General features: G+C 36.4%; 2 protein-coding genes across 2 annotated transcripts; one reads left to right on the top strand and one right to left on the bottom strand.

Moving 5' to 3' along the window:
* The first annotated feature begins 4,948 nt into the window (after window positions 1-4,948).
* On the top strand, window positions 4,949-6,502 carry LOC143553631 (PRA1 family protein A1-like). The gene is made up of 8 exons (XM_077043578.1): window positions 4,949-5,139; window positions 5,201-5,241; window positions 5,331-5,409; window positions 5,505-5,591; window positions 5,670-5,758; window positions 5,842-5,913; window positions 5,996-6,110; window positions 6,250-6,502. The coding sequence occupies exons 1-7, from the start codon at window positions 4,982-4,984 to the stop codon at window positions 6,097-6,099; spliced, it is 630 nt and encodes a 209-aa protein (XP_076899693.1). The 5' UTR covers window positions 4,949-4,981; the 3' UTR covers window positions 6,100-6,110; window positions 6,250-6,502.
* Window positions 6,503-7,057: 555 nt separating this feature from the next.
* On the bottom strand, window positions 7,058-9,486 carry LOC143553630 (uracil phosphoribosyltransferase-like). Its single transcript, XM_077043577.1, has 12 exons — window positions 9,322-9,486; window positions 9,083-9,192; window positions 8,938-9,016; window positions 8,478-8,536; window positions 8,256-8,333; window positions 8,080-8,161; window positions 7,940-7,988; window positions 7,790-7,851; window positions 7,634-7,701; window positions 7,497-7,552; window positions 7,358-7,405; window positions 7,058-7,283 (listed from the first exon to the last, which is right to left on the bottom strand). The coding sequence occupies exons 1-12, from the start codon at window positions 9,434-9,436 to the stop codon at window positions 7,232-7,234; spliced, it is 858 nt and encodes a 285-aa protein (XP_076899692.1). The 5' UTR covers window positions 9,437-9,486; the 3' UTR covers window positions 7,058-7,231.
* Between the last annotated feature and the right edge of the window lie 5,684 nt (window positions 9,487-15,170).

Here is a 15,170-nt window from a genome sequence, read left to right as displayed (position 1 = left end):
TATATGATCAATTTGTTGACTATATTTCACTTAATGGTTAAAGTTTAAAACTTTCAATAATTACCCGTGTAATACACGGGCCTCAAACTAGTGTATATATATATTATGCTACAACACCACACCCATAAAACAAAAACTCACTCTTTGCTGAGTGGGCGCCACGTGACACAAATCGCCCCCATTTTGTAGCCCCTCCACTACACATATCCTTAGTGCATGATGAAATATAGTAATTGATGCTCAAATATTGTAATTTAAGACTAGCGAAGGTCATTGATGTCATTGAGTGTCAAGTAGAGGTGGAAAATGGGTTGGGTTGGGTTGGGTTGAGTCGAAACGAGTTTTGGGTAGAAACGAGTTTGGGTCAGAATGGGTCAATTAGATTTTTTTTTAAATTTTATCTTTTTTATTCATATTTTGAGTTATAATTTTTTATTATTTTTTAGGTGTTTTTTATTAAGAACAAAAACCCTCAAAAAATATTCAAAAATAATAATAAAAAGTTATAACTCAAAATATAAATCAAAAACAAAAAAATACAAAAACTAAAATGTTTCTTCCGTTGTCCTGGTTTCATAAAAAACCCACTGAGAAATTGAACAGAAACCGAAAAAATCGACGAAAATGAAACAAAAATCCAAAACCAAATAAAGTAAATTGAAATCGAAAAAATCAATCAAAATGAAACAAAAAAAAATTGAAACCAAACAAAAAAAATATGAAAATATGGACAAAAACGAAATAAAAACCAAAAACGAGTCCGGAATCGACAAAAAAAACAAAAGAAACCAAAACCCAACCCGTCCCATGTTAAAACTCGTGTTGGCTTGAAACTTGAACTGAAAACGTTCCAATCTGAAACCCATTTCGTGACTAAACTTGTCTCGTGTGAAAACCTGTTCCGATCTAAGATGAGTGATGGTCTGCAGGTGGTGCCTGAGATGACGTCAACGGTGTCGGTGTTGGATGGCAGTGATGGCGAGTTGATGGTGGTGGGGTGGCTGCTGGTGGTGGCGGATTGCAACCGTGAACATGGGGTTAGGTGAGTTAGGTCGGTGCACCATGAGCATATAGAGAGAGAGATCAACGAGGACTGATATTTGTTGTGTGTGTGTTCATTTGTTTGTGGAAACATTATTGAAAATTGGAAAAAATGGAGTGTTGAATGTGGTATTATATATTTTATATTATTTACTAGTACTAAATATCAGCTTAGTTCATATGGTTGTCTCTATGGCTTAGTGAACCAGAGGTCTAGGGTTCGAATCCCTTCCACCCATTTTACATAAGGACAAATCATATTTTTTTCTTTTAATTTTTCCCTAAACACTAAAGTTTTTCATATAAATAAAAATAAAGTTATAGTAAAAGTTTACTTAAACTACCGCCCCAAATTTTCCTTCCCAACCTAATCTCCTTCTTTTACTTTCCCACCATAAAAATTTTCATCATCCCGCTCCATTCATCCATAAATAGTTTTAAGCTCATATAGAGATGATCAACAAAACCGGTTCCTGGAACCGAACCGGTGGACCCGAACCGGACCCGAACCGGTTCCTACCCGTTTTTTGTAGAAACCGGACCCTATCTGACTCAACCCGATGATCCGTGACCGGTTCTTGCATTTCTGAGTGGGGGCGGGGTCAAAAATACTCGTTTTTTGACCGGTTACAGTACAGGAACCGGGTTAGGAACCGGTAAGAACCGGTTAGATAGGTTAGGGGTCCGAGGGTGGGAGAACCGGTTCGGTTCCCTAACCGGTTCAAGCCTGGAACCGATTTAAAAGGTGGTTTTGAATATAGGAACCGGTTCCGGTTCCTAGTCCCAAACCGTTTTGAACATCTCTTGCTCATATGTTGTGTCATGGATCTTTTTGTTCTATAATAGTTAATAATCTAAATGTCGGTAAACAAAAGTTCTCACTTAGTTTATTCAAGCTTTCTTTCCTTTTTTTTTCTGTAAAAAAAATCATAGATCCAACAATTGCGTAGTAAGATTGTTGGAATTTATGAAGATTTTGAGACATTTTAGTAAAGCGTCTTATAAAGGTTAAAGTGATAAGACCATGGTGTAAAATGTCTTATTAAGTTATGTTCTTATATGACATCGACTAGAAAAGGTCCTATAACACCGAACATTTATGACTTAACTACAAATGTCCTATTAACTTATGTTAATAAGACCTTTAGTAATCAAGTGCCCTATTACATTACTACATAATGAGACACCAACAACTACATATCTTATAGGTTACTTTATTAGGATTTAGATTTTAAGTGTCTTATTAAGTTATAAGATAATACGACCCCAAAGAATTATCCATCCTATTAAATAACTTTTTAGGACACCAGTTCTGTGGCGTACACTGTAAAAGGACCCCAAATGTTCATTTGTCCTATTAAATAGATTTTAGGACCCTATTTACAAGCGTCCCACACGCCCTGCTTGCAGTGCGCACATATAATGTATATATGTGTGAACCCTTGGGTGGGCAAAATTAAATTGCACTAATTTTGACGTTATTTTACTAATCTCGTGAAAATAACGTTAAAAGTGGCGGAAGGTTAATCAGACATCATGTGGTGGCGTTGATAGCCGAAAGACAACGGTACATGCACCAATCAGCCGGTGTCCGGATGATTGTGTGTTATGTGTCTTATGTCCAAGGCTTGATGCAAAACTACTATCGAGCCGGGGGTCTCACCGGAAGCAGCCTCTCTATCCCTATGGGGTTGAGGTAAGGCTGTCTACATCTTACCCTCCTCAGACCCTACCATAGCTTTGCTATTTGTGGGATATACTGAGTACGATGATGATGATGATAATGATGATTCACAAGCGTCCCACACAAAAGGTCCTAAAAAACCCTTTTTGTTGTAGTGAATTGTTTTACAACATATTTAAGCAAATTGAATTGAATAACGACTTGATTTTATTTGGCATTTTTGCCTTTCTGTTTGTGTTCAATAATTATCCGGTAATATTTGATTATTCTTTTTACGTTTTTTTTTTTTATTTTGGATTTATTTAAGATGATTTATTTGTTTTTATATTTGACAATAGTAGATAAAAAAAGAAAATAAGAAGAAAAGATTTGTAATGATTAGTAAAAAATAAAAAAAGTTTTAACTGATAAAAAAACTAAAAAGAAGATACTGGATTGATGAAAATAAAAGCATATATATAAGAAACTAAGAATTATGTTATTAAAATAAATAATAGATTAACTAAATAAAAAAAATAAAAGACTAAAAAATTGGTCTAAAAGTAAAAAATAAATAAATAAAAACACTAGTTTGGTAAATAGTTTATAAGAAAACTAAAATAAAGAATATTTTTTACACCAATACTAGTTTGAGAAAAAAAACTTAAAAAATTAAGTCAAACACTTTTTAAGATGGTATAATAATTTACACAAGTTCTTTATTTTATTAATCACTACCAATATATCTAAAATATTATTAAACATTTATTATATTTTAGATATTATAGGTACTCGAAGAAACATGGAATGGATTCAGGTCAGATCTATGTATATGTTCCCTGGTCTTTGGTATGAATGATCCCACGCCTTCATCTTCTTCCCCGGTTGCTCGAGATCTGCCATAAAAAAGTAAGGGAGTGAAAGTGACTGCTAAGAGTTTCGTCATGTTTACGGACATAAAAATATGTTGGCGGCGTAGGGTCCTAGAAGAGCTCTTTCAAATGTGAATTGAAGACCCTTTATATTGAAACTCCATGACTACTATCATGAAACCCTAACCATATTGGGCTAGGCCCGATTAAGGGTTACCTCCACAAACCCCCAATCCCATTGGCCTTTGTTAATAGACAATAATAATATAATAAATATAACATAATGTACTAAGTAAAATGTCGTACCGGATATTTAGGTACCTACCTCCATAGTACTTGTCAATTGTTTAGTTACGTCCTTAAAAGAGTTGGGAATTGGGATGCCGTGATATAATAGATTTAAGAGATACAACGTGTATATATAAAAACTTAAGCTTTGCTAGTTTGCGTCGTTTCATGTCCGATAGGGTTTTAGTTTAGAATTATAATTTATTTTACGTTATTTTTAATTACAAAGAGTTTGCGACAATCATTAAGGTGTATCTGTATAAGTTGTGAGGGTCTAAGTCTTGTGATGGAGTTAGGGTGACGAGTCAAAACAGGCTCATGTTAATATGGTTTGGTGCAAATTGTGTTCGAGTCAAAACAATCCGTTTTTAAAACGGACCATTTTGATGTGAAATGGTTTGAGTCAAGAGAAGGTGATGCCAGTTGCAGTGATGATGACAACAAGGCCGTATCAACAAGATTGTGGTGGTGGAAGTGCAACAAGGGCTGAGATGCATGCGAAAATGATGGTTATGACTACAGTGGAGGTAGGCAGGTAGCGACAACGGTGTCAACAATAGGTGTAGTGGTGGACCGGTGGTAATGGCGATGGCGACAATGAGTGATGTTGGAATCATAAGTGGTGCTAATTTATTGGAACCTATTTTAAGTTTAACAAGTTTTATAATATGATCTGTTTTTTACCCATTCTATACATTGAGTAGGTCTAGGTTAACCCGCTTTGTAATTTGATTTTTTTTGAACGCAAACGAATCCTTCAAATGGGATACTGGTTAAATTCATCACATATGTCTTTCGATTCGAGAAAAACCCTCATCTAAGACCAACGTTTGTGAACACTCGCCAGAAGACGTGACCAGTACGGTGAGATAAAACCCATTCGGTTAAAGAATTCAGAGTTCTATTCTTCGTGGCATTAACATATAATAAAAATTTATTTAAAAAAAAACATAATCAACAAAAAGTTACTTATCTAAAAGAAAAAAGAAAAATCGTTTTTGCAACATCGTTAAGAAAAGAAAAACGCTCAAACTCTCATCGGCCATCACGCATCATCATATTTCATCTCTAAACCTAAAATTGGAGTTTGATTTTATCAATCAATCAATCAATAATAATGGATTGGGGGACGGTATCGACAGAAGATCTAATGGAAGCACTGAAAGAGGTTGATTGGTCATCACCTCCTCGTCCTCTCAACGAGTTCTTCAACAAATTCACCATCCCTCGTTCATCCAACAAATGGAACAGTCGCCTCAAGTGCAATCTATACTAGTACGTCTTTCAATTTCACTACTTAGGTAGGGTTTAATATATTTTATTTTGTTTTTTGCAGCTACCGGACGAATTACTTCCTCATGATTATCTTTATTCTTGGTCAGTTATTTATTTATTTTTATGCCAGATCTAATTCTAATTCAAGGTGTTTGCTTGTTTGTTAATATTGAATTGGTGGTTATTTCTAGGGTTGGGGTTTCTTAGGAAGCCACTTGCTATCGCTGCAGCTCTCTCAACTGCTCTTACAATTGCTTTCTTAAATGATAGGTAATTAACTACTCAACCTATACTTATCTGTATATTGTGCTGGGTTTATTGATATTGTTAAACACGCTCTAAGTTGGTGATGAAATGGTTTACAGTTTTGCGGGCACGTTTAGTGAAAAAGCAACAAGATTCGTGAGGCAGTTCTCTCCACATTTGGCTGCAAAAATGAGACCTTCACTAACGTGAGCTCCTGTGCTCAATGTTTATAACATATTAACATATATGATATCGTTTTTTAAATAACCATCTGCAACTTGCAGACCTGTTCTTCGCGGGCGTCCTTCCTCTAAAAGGGCAGTTCATATATGTGGACGGCCTCGTTGGCAGTTTGTTTTGATGTCCTCTGCTGGTATGAAGAAGCAGTTTTAACATTTGTAATTTGTTTTGTTGGTAATTTAGTAATTACCGTCTTACCCTTTTTTCCTTCTGCAGTGAGTTTCATTCTTTGGTTTGTTTCTTGCGGCCTCTTGACTTTGTTATGGGCATTGGCGGTTGGTCTTCTTGGTATGTGACTATATTTGAACTTCTTATTTTTGAATTTTTAATATTAAGTACTGTTTGGTTGGTGACTCTTATTTGTTTTCAGCAACTATCATGCATGCAAGCTTTCGGACACCTAACCTGAAAGCTCGGTTGAATACATTTCGTGAGGAATTTCGGGCAGTTTGGCGAAATTACAGTGAACTGTAGACAATATTCATGTACGCACCAGTTTTTTTAACTTCTGACTGTATACTGCTTTATTATATTGGGTGTGATTTTTTCGTCTCCAATAATCGGATATATGCGATTTCCCCTACTGTATCTTGCATGTTGATCATGTTGTTGCTACTGTTGCAGAATAATCCTTGTAGCTCAGTTCTTAAAGAATTACATCACGGGTTGTAAGTTGTCTGAAGCCCGGTGGGTGAAAATTAGACGAGGAAATCTTATGTAAAATCTTATGTTTTTGTTTTTATTTTTGTTTCTGTTCCTAAATCTGTGAATGAGTCAAATATGAAACATTTACTTGTAGTCGTTATTGAACCATATTTTTCTGTAATCTGAATCTATCTTTCTTCACATCGATATGGCATGAGATTCTTTTGTGTAATTGTGTGAACTATATTTACTTATTGCTTTTACCTCACTTGTCTTCAAATCACTATATACCAGTGCTTATTGTTTACATATATTAGTCATTTAGGAATGCATTAGTTGGTGAAAATCATCAATCATTAAAGTGATATTTGTTTCTAAAAAGCTGCTATATGTTTAGCAAATGACTAATTAATCAAGAATTGGTTCAAGATACCATTTTACAATTTACCCCCTGGTTTCTTTCATATTTTTCTCAACACTGTTTAGTTGCTTAAAAAATAACCGAAAATGTGTTAGAACGTTTCAAACCTGCAATCATAAGGTAAACAGATTCAAGTTGGTATGAGGACCGGCTGGACAGCTACGGACCGGAAGATGTTATTTTTATTTGCAGCGGTCTAAGGGGTGCTTGGCATTGTTTATTGAAACTGATTATTGTCTTTTGATGTATCAGTAAACTGTTTTGAGGGTGTTTGGGGATTACATATTCCATATGCAACAATTTTTAATGGAAATAAACGATTTAAGTCATTTATTTTTTACTGCTTATTAAAAGGAACAGAAACGGTTTCAGGAAAGCTCATGTAATTAACTTATTTTCCCATACAAATGCAGACCCAATGTTAAAAAACTAGACAACAGAAACAAATACTCGCTCAACAACACACAATAATTAACATTCAGACAGACATCAACATTTTCAGCAAAATTGTGCCAAAACTGCAACTCCTTTAGTTGCGTTTTATGTACCAAAGCTCCGGTCTCCTGCATCTCCAAGTCCCGGGACAATCATCCTAAAATCACCATTCAAACACGATAATCAGATCACTCAACAATACATATTTAATTGCTTTATAAAATTGCTTACCCTTTATCAGTAAGAGTTGGATCAATAATTCCCGCATATACATGAAGCCTGCAGAGGTTATAAAAATAATATCAATCTCAAACAATAATAACGCGCATCACAGAGTCTCAATGGTTTTCGAAATAGAATAGTATCATACCCGGGATACTTCTCACTCAGTTTCGAGAGTGCGGGTGGACATGCCACAGCAGATATCTAAATACACATCAAACTTTACTGTTAAGTGTGGGGGCAAATTGATAATTTAACATAATATGGAACGGTTTCTCTACTTACCACTTTGATATTCTGGTTGTCAACTCCACGTTCCTTAATCATATCAATGGCTGTAACTATAGTGCCACCTAAAGATTATTAAAAACACAAAAGATAAGTACAATATTATTAGTGAATATAGAAGTTTCATTATGTAATAAACAGAAACAAGCTTACCTGTTGCTAGCATAGGATCTACAATAAACACTCGAGTTCCTTCAGAAAACTTCTCAGGTAACCTGCATAATTTTTAAAATAACAATAATAACCAATTAACTTATTCATAAAACTACATAATCAGTAACAATCCGCGTTGGAACTTCTTACTTGTTTAAATATACAGTTGGTTCAAGAGTTTCCTTGTTTCTACTAACACCTTGATTAAAAAAAGCAGGTATAAAAAGATATTAACTTTATGTAAAACTGCCACTAATAAAATACCCTTTCGCGTCAATATTATTAACTACCTAAGTGGTACGTATTGGTTGCTGGTAAGATGGATGCTGCATGCTCTGCAAGAGCAAGACCGGCTCTTAAGATGGGTACAACCTGCAAAAGTGGCTTATAAGTATAATTATAACAAGATATTACCATAATCGAATTCGAAATTCAGTGGCGGATCAATAAATTAGAATATACTAACCGCTACAGGTTCCCGTGGATCAATAAATTCCACTGAAGCAACCCCGAGTGGTGACATAATCTCCCCAGAAACCGTAGGCTGCCAAAAACAACAAGTTACTAAAAGTTACATAAATGCCAAAAGCTAGATTCCATATGTATTACATCAATTTTGACTTTTGGTCAACACTGTTCTAATCTTATTTATTATTATCCCTAATAAAACAAAATTAATAAAATATACCAGCCAATCCCTGGATGCTTCATACATAAGCAGTCTTCCCAATTCAGCCATGGCACTCTCTGTGATAATTGACAAATAAATTTGCAGGATTTTAATAACTTGATAAAAAATTTTTGTAAAATTATAACAATTTCACAAATAAATTTGCAGGACTATAATAATTTGACATATAAATTTCATAATTTGACATATACATTTGCAAAATTATAACAATTTCACAAATAAATTTGCAGGATTATAATAATTTGACATACAAATTTGCAAAATGATAACAATTTGACAAATAATTTTGCAGAATAATAATAATTTGGCATTTATTAACAAATTTGCAAAAGCTGCTTGAAGATCATGTAAACCCATGATCCAATTGCAGATTTGCATATCAAATTCTATACAAACATAAATAAAAACCTTAAAAAGATAGTGAATTTATAAATAATGTCATAATAATATTACTTACTGAAGATAGGACATGGTGTTTGCTCATTTCTCAGCACTGAAACCCAGTGTTTAATCAAAGGATGAGGTGGCACAAACACCTACAAATAATAAACAAATTCATAGAGACAAATAACCGAATAATAACAGAATAATAACAGAATTACCAGCATTCTGTTATCAAGAACAGACTTCTTCTCAGTGGTGGCTTGCAATGGCTGAATGGAGGAGTGGTGTATCCGCCGCTTATTAATATTATTATTGAAACATGAAAACTGTAGAGAAGAAATTAGGGTTTAGATATAGAATTAAATAATAACTGGCATGAAAAAGAGAGATTTGAATAAATAAAGAATTGGGATGGTGGAAGTGAATATAATTAATACCTTATTAATAATATTATTATTATTACTGTGAAGGGAAAGTGAGAGAATGTGGAGAAAAGGAGGTGCTGGCGGCGGTGGTCGGCGGTGGTCGGCAGGATGGAAAGTGGATGATGAAATGGGTGAGGATGCCATCATCAAAGTTAGTTTTTTACGGGATTGGGTTTTGGGTACTCATGGAACATGTGTCCGACCGACTACTTAGTTATGTTGCAATAATAATACTATTCAAGTAACACTTGTTATAAGTGTTTTTCTTAACCACGAAATTCTTGTGTGTTAGCCTACCGTGTTTTCAATTTGAAGAGTTCCGTTGCTTCACTCCGATCAGCCTATATTGTTTTAACCGGGCTCATGCTTGTTTCAGAGTGTGGTTTGGGCGGTCCCCCAAGAAGCCATACCGCCGGCTGACACCTGACAGTCGTTGTAGTAACACATGATTGGATGAAAATCTGGATGAGTTTGGATTCGAACTGACAACCTTGAAATGTCTAGCTCAAATCATTTATTGCTAATATTCACCAAAAACGCCACAAATGAGGATCAAACTTAGATCTTCACTTAAGAACACAAGCCTACTACACTTTAATAATATCTAGACTAAACTCAATCATGTTAGAAGGCTAAAACGACTTTCAGTTGGAATTATTTTTGGGAATCTCAAACTAGTTATGTTAAGACAAGAAGTATTGAAGAAAAATAGTCTTGAAAGGTTTAGCTAGAAGGCAATTTTATCTCTAAGTTCTAAATTAGAGATTTCTAATTATGACTTTAGAGACTTCGAAGTAGGGAATGTTTAGACTTTAGACCTTGGGGAAGTCTATGAACGTATTAAAACTTAGTTTTTTTTTATCAGCCAAGGAACGAAGTCCAGTTGCACACTGTTTAAGATTAACGTTGGTCATTAAGATCCACTGGTTTTTAGTGGACATGACAAAAAAGGTCATGCAAATTGCAAAGAGAAGATAATCTAGAAGGAAGTTAAGATGTTCAATCTGATAACTCATTGACAAGACCAAACTAAGGATATAGCAACCAATCGAAGAAGATTTGCCATCCAAATTGACAAGTGGTTTCAGTTTTTATAAAGGAAGCTTAAGGCAAATACGACATGTGTAAAAAGATACAACTTACAAACATATTAAACATACTTGTAGATGGCATATTAAACATATGGCATAATAGCTAAATATATTAAGTATGGTGTAGAGGGTTGGCAATTCATTTAGAATCAACTTTTAGATGAGTTACATTCGCAATATGCTTTATACATGGAAGTTTTTGATGAATCAGTCAATGAGCTGTATCTCTTCATAGATTTCTCCAAGACAGGTTATACACAAGTAACGGTTGCTTATGGCTTACACATGATTCTTGATTGTCAATAGATTTAGTGTGTCCGTTCACTCTTTAACCAATCAACATTTATGCAGTTCAATTGTTTCCTGCTATGAAGAGGTTCAAAAGTGTTCCCATTTCATTTAGGCCTTATAAATTGTACGAATTGTACATGTGGATGGTAACCATGATGCCATGGTTAAGTTAGAAGCACGATATCTATTGTCTAACGTTACGCGATTATGGAGCCAAAATAAATATTTGTGTGCAATTAGTTGGGAAAACATGACATGCCATGTCTGCAATATATGAATTTGATAGTATACATGTTGTTTGACTCTGTCATCGATACTAACTAACATCCCTGACAGATGATACGGTTCATATAAGGTTATACGACGCGTATGACATGTCACCGATATTAACTAACGCCTCTGATAGACACAACCTAATATAACTGTCCAAATCTACATGTTATGTCTATTTTTTATTTTTATTTTTTGCTTAGACCGAACCCAATGGTTGGTAAAATCATTCGTAGGAATTTTACCACATTACCACATTCACCGTCTCTTTCTTTGTTTTCTTTCTTCCCCACTACTCACAAACCACTTTTATTAATCATATTTTTAATCTTACTAAGTTACAAAATTATTTTCTAACTCTTTTTTAATGGTTAATGCAAATCAACCTATATAGATTAAACACATGTTAAAATTAGGCCACCGTATATGAACATCCCTTTTAGGGGGCTTCTACACCATAAAATCCCAATACCAATCACATCGCAGTTCGCAAATAAACATCTGCTATATGAGTGTATATTATCAAGTCACTACCTTATACGGACATATGCCTTCACATTCACTACCTTATACGAGCGTATACCTTCACATGGTTACCCTATACCCTATATATCATCATATTCATTGTCGTATTATACCGTCAAATCACATTACATCAAAGTGTTGACTAATAAGACATAGGATATTCATTTCGAATATCATGTTAAAAGTTCAAACAAAACTAAGCCAATCATTTGTGTTAGATACCATTTTGTGATAATTGCATATGCAGGTAAGATGGTCAAGTGGCTTATTCTGGATTTGTACAAGCAAGAGATGAAAGTCGGGATGATTGGCACGCAAAATGAAGCGTATTAGCTAGTTAAAATAATAATTCTTGGTGCAGAATACTGTCTCGCTAAGCGACCGAGTGGAGATAGATCCATCGCGATACCCGATGGACTTGAGATTAAGCTGTTGCGATACGCGACGGATTATAAACTGTGAAAAAATGGTTTTGGCCTATAACTTCTATTTGACGAACCCTTGGTAGTTATCATCTCTTCCAGTAGTTTCTAGGAACCTATAAATGAATCCCAGAGATCTTCATCTGTATCATATTATTTCTAATGGCTTTCCTCATAAAGATTGATGATTTATTTAACAAAGACGATGAGCGGCTAATCCTCTCAAATCATTCCGGGGTGGTTAAGTATTGTAACTTTTCGGTATTTTCTTATGTATTAGAATTGAACTATTGTAGTTATGGATTGATAATCTATGAGCATTGATGTTTGGTATTGTTGAGCATTAATTTGGTTTAGATTTATTTATATATGAACAATTAGTCTGCCATTGTTGTGATACATGTTTCATGGGGTTTGTTGTTAGTATAAGTTGATAAAGAATACATCTGTCCATGGTTGAGTCACACTGGCAAGGAACCTTCGGTTACCAGTGTTGTGTGTTTGCAGTTGTTGATGCCTAAGATTGGATTATTCAGTTTACCAGATTTGTTTAATAATGACTAGTTTGTTAAATAACATGTGATTGTTATTGAGTTGCATGCTTGAACCCTGGGTGTGATTTGCTTTTCATTGATGTGTTATTTGCTAGTGTGATCAGCACTCTTAAACTGCATATTCCAAGTCTACAAATATTGCTAGTGTGATCAACACTCTTAAACTGCATCTTCATAAATTAATGCTTCATAATGTCTAAAATTAATTATATAGAACACTGACCACTTACTCCTGGTTCAAAACCTTATTTACATGTACTAGTATAGGTATTTAAGACTTTAATTACTTTATATTTGATTAGACCATGACATCTAGATCAAAGGATGGCTGGTGCTACAACACTCATTGGAAGACTCAACACTATTTTGCATGCCTAGAGAGGTAAATGATAATTGATGGGAGCATATATTGGTACACCATCCCGAAATCCAAATACCAGCTGCTTGTCATGAATACGAGTGGTTGAGGCCTATACGACTCGTTTTAATCCTGATGTGTGAGAAACATATATAATCAAATTTTATATAATTTACTATAAAACGATTACAATAAAGTGGCAGGCAAACAGGCAACAAGCTGCGCCGCAACCCCCTTTTGAATAGCAAAGCCAATCCTGCTAAAAACGAAGCTTTGGGACCTAGAAGCTGAAGAGGTTCCGTGTACAACGCGCTGAACCCTACTCAAAAATTTCACAGCCTCTGGAGCCAGAAAACCAAATGTATCAAAGGCAAATGGTAGAAAGACATGTTGATTATCTAAACAAGCTTTCTCGTATTTAATAACTTTGCCCGATTCAGCCTTCAACGCAGCCTGACCCACAACAAACTCACGGTCCCTGAGCCCAACAAGAGGAGACACTCCTGTAAGATCCACACAGGTGTGTTTCCCCCCTGCCCACCCGAACACAAGAATATCAGCTGGTCGTAAAGTAGACCTCCCTTCAAGAGGATCCGTGAGAAAGTTAACAGGGGCCTCCTTTTTAGTAGAAATCCCTGCCCGTTTAAGAACATCATACAGAACATCCCTAACCAGATCATGTCTGTATTTAAAGCCAGACAATTCTTTGCAATGCACCGCATGGTCACCAAAAGAATCCAAACAGACCTTGCGACAAATTGGGCAAGGTTCATCCGTCGGGAACATATGGATCATTAACCGGTACTTAAGGATAGCCCGATACTCCAAACCCGACATACGTTGGCCTAATCCTTCAATGGGGATGGCCATTAGAAAATCCTGAGCCCGAGGAGCCCGAAGGCATTCAAACACCGCCTTTTGGCGAGGGGATAGATCAAACTTCACTTCTAAACTCTTGACGATTCCACTAAATAAGGCACTCACCACAACATGTTGGGCTTTAGGGGGGGCGGTGTCCTTATTAGAGAACCCGCTAAGATCAAAATCTGGAAGTGAAGTACGTAAAAGATCCATCGCACACCCATAATCAGAGTCCAACCCATAAATATCACAACCTCGAAGAATATGGTCTTGCAAACACCACGACTGTGCTCTCGAAGCCACAAAAGCATATGTAGATACATCCTCGGCCGAACAGAGACCCAACCCCCCATAACGGGTCAGAAGTGATGCCAACCTCCATTGGAGATCCCCAAAGAACGGACCTCCACAAACCACGATGTCCTCAATCGCCTTTCGAAGACCATTGTCAAATATAGAAACAGCTTCCCCCACATACATAGGTTGGCACGTTCTCAAACCGAACAAAAGCTTGGCGACTCCCATACATGAGCGAAGCAAAAGAAGCTCGCATTGAGGATCCCGAAGTCTTGGGAGACAGCTCATCAGTTCCACAGCGCTAGATGCCCTTTTCATAGCCAAACTGCTGATAAACTTCGCATCCTGGCTTACAGCACCACCAAGGAGTTTCACGCCAAGCACCGGCCTTCCAATCCCGCAAGGGAACAACCCCTCCTGTGCCTTCACCCCATTGCATGTTGTCCAGAATAACTCTGTTTTCTTAACGTTTAATTCAAGACCCAAACGAGGCCCCTCAGACCTGATAATATCTAATGCTTTGGCTACCTCTCTAGTATCCCCGATAATCGTGCAATCATCCAAGTACCAAGCATGAAAGAGAAGCTTGCACCGATCTCTGATTTGGTGAACAAGTGGGTGCAAAGCTAAGGCAAAAAGGAGAGGCCCAAGAGGGTCCCCCTGTTGAACCCCAGTGGTGGATTTAATGAAAGTATCACCCACATATAACCTAGCCGACTGCCCATATAAAAAATCCACCCAAAGAGAAATGGAAGGACATCGACTCCGGACCTCATGTAGAAGGGTCGTCCTATCTACTAAGTTGAAGGCATTGGAGAAATCAACAGTAAGCATAGCCAATGACCCATCCGAATGAAACTGATTTAGGAACCTGTTCGCGCTATGAAGCACGGCCTCTGCCCCACTGGGGACTCCCACCCCAAATTGAAAGTCACCGAGGTATTTAGCCATCTCCTTCCCGACACCCCTCATAGCCACCTTAGAGACCAACCGCCTCCAAATGGCCCCAACGGCAATAGGTCTAATCCTATTGTCCGGTTTAAGCAACGGCGTAAGTGGGGCAGACGCAACAAACTCTGCCAACACCTTAGGACACCTTCTCCCCAAAAATAAATTAACCACCGCAGAGATAGCCTTGAGCAAACCATCCGCAATCGGAGACCCCTCTTGTAACATCCCGAAATTTCATAGGTAATATTAATTATATTACTT

Source organism: Bidens hawaiensis, unplaced genomic scaffold, assembly GCF_021521415.1.
Source record: "Bidens hawaiensis isolate Kalapana, Puna unplaced genomic scaffold, B.hawaiensis_p1.1 tig00017344_1, whole genome shotgun sequence".
NCBI classification, from domain to species: domain Eukaryota; kingdom Viridiplantae; phylum Streptophyta; class Magnoliopsida; order Asterales; family Asteraceae; genus Bidens; species Bidens hawaiensis.
The sequence above is the reverse complement of the archived record's forward strand: the minus strand, read 5'-3'. Positions and strand labels throughout refer to the sequence as shown.

What these genes read in the sequence shown, in the direction of transcription:
- LOC143553631 (XM_077043578.1), top strand. Translation starts at nt 4,982, where the DNA reads ATGGATTGGGGGACGGTATCGACAGAAGATCTAATGGAAGCACTGAAA. An exon ending in ATTGCTTTCTTAAATGATAG is followed by an intron (nt 5,410 to 5,504) that starts GTAATTAACTAC and finishes AATGGTTTACAG; the next exon opens with TTTTGCGGGCACGTTTAGTG. An exon ending in ATTGGCGGTTGGTCTTCTTG is followed by an intron (nt 5,914 to 5,995) that starts GTATGTGACTAT and finishes ATTTGTTTTCAG; the next exon opens with CAACTATCATGCATGCAAGC.
- LOC143553630 (XM_077043577.1), bottom strand. Translation starts at nt 9,436, where the DNA reads ATGATGGCATCCTCACCCATTTCATCATCCACTTTCCATCCTGCCGAC. An exon ending in AACACCATGTCCTATCTTCA is followed by an intron (nt 8,537 to 8,937) that starts GTAAGTAATATT and finishes CAATTATCACAG; the next exon opens with AGAGTGCCATGGCTGAATTG. An exon ending in ATCCACGGGAACCTGTAGCG is followed by an intron (nt 8,162 to 8,255) that starts GTTAGTATATTC and finishes CCACTTTTGCAG; the next exon opens with GTTGTACCCATCTTAAGAGC.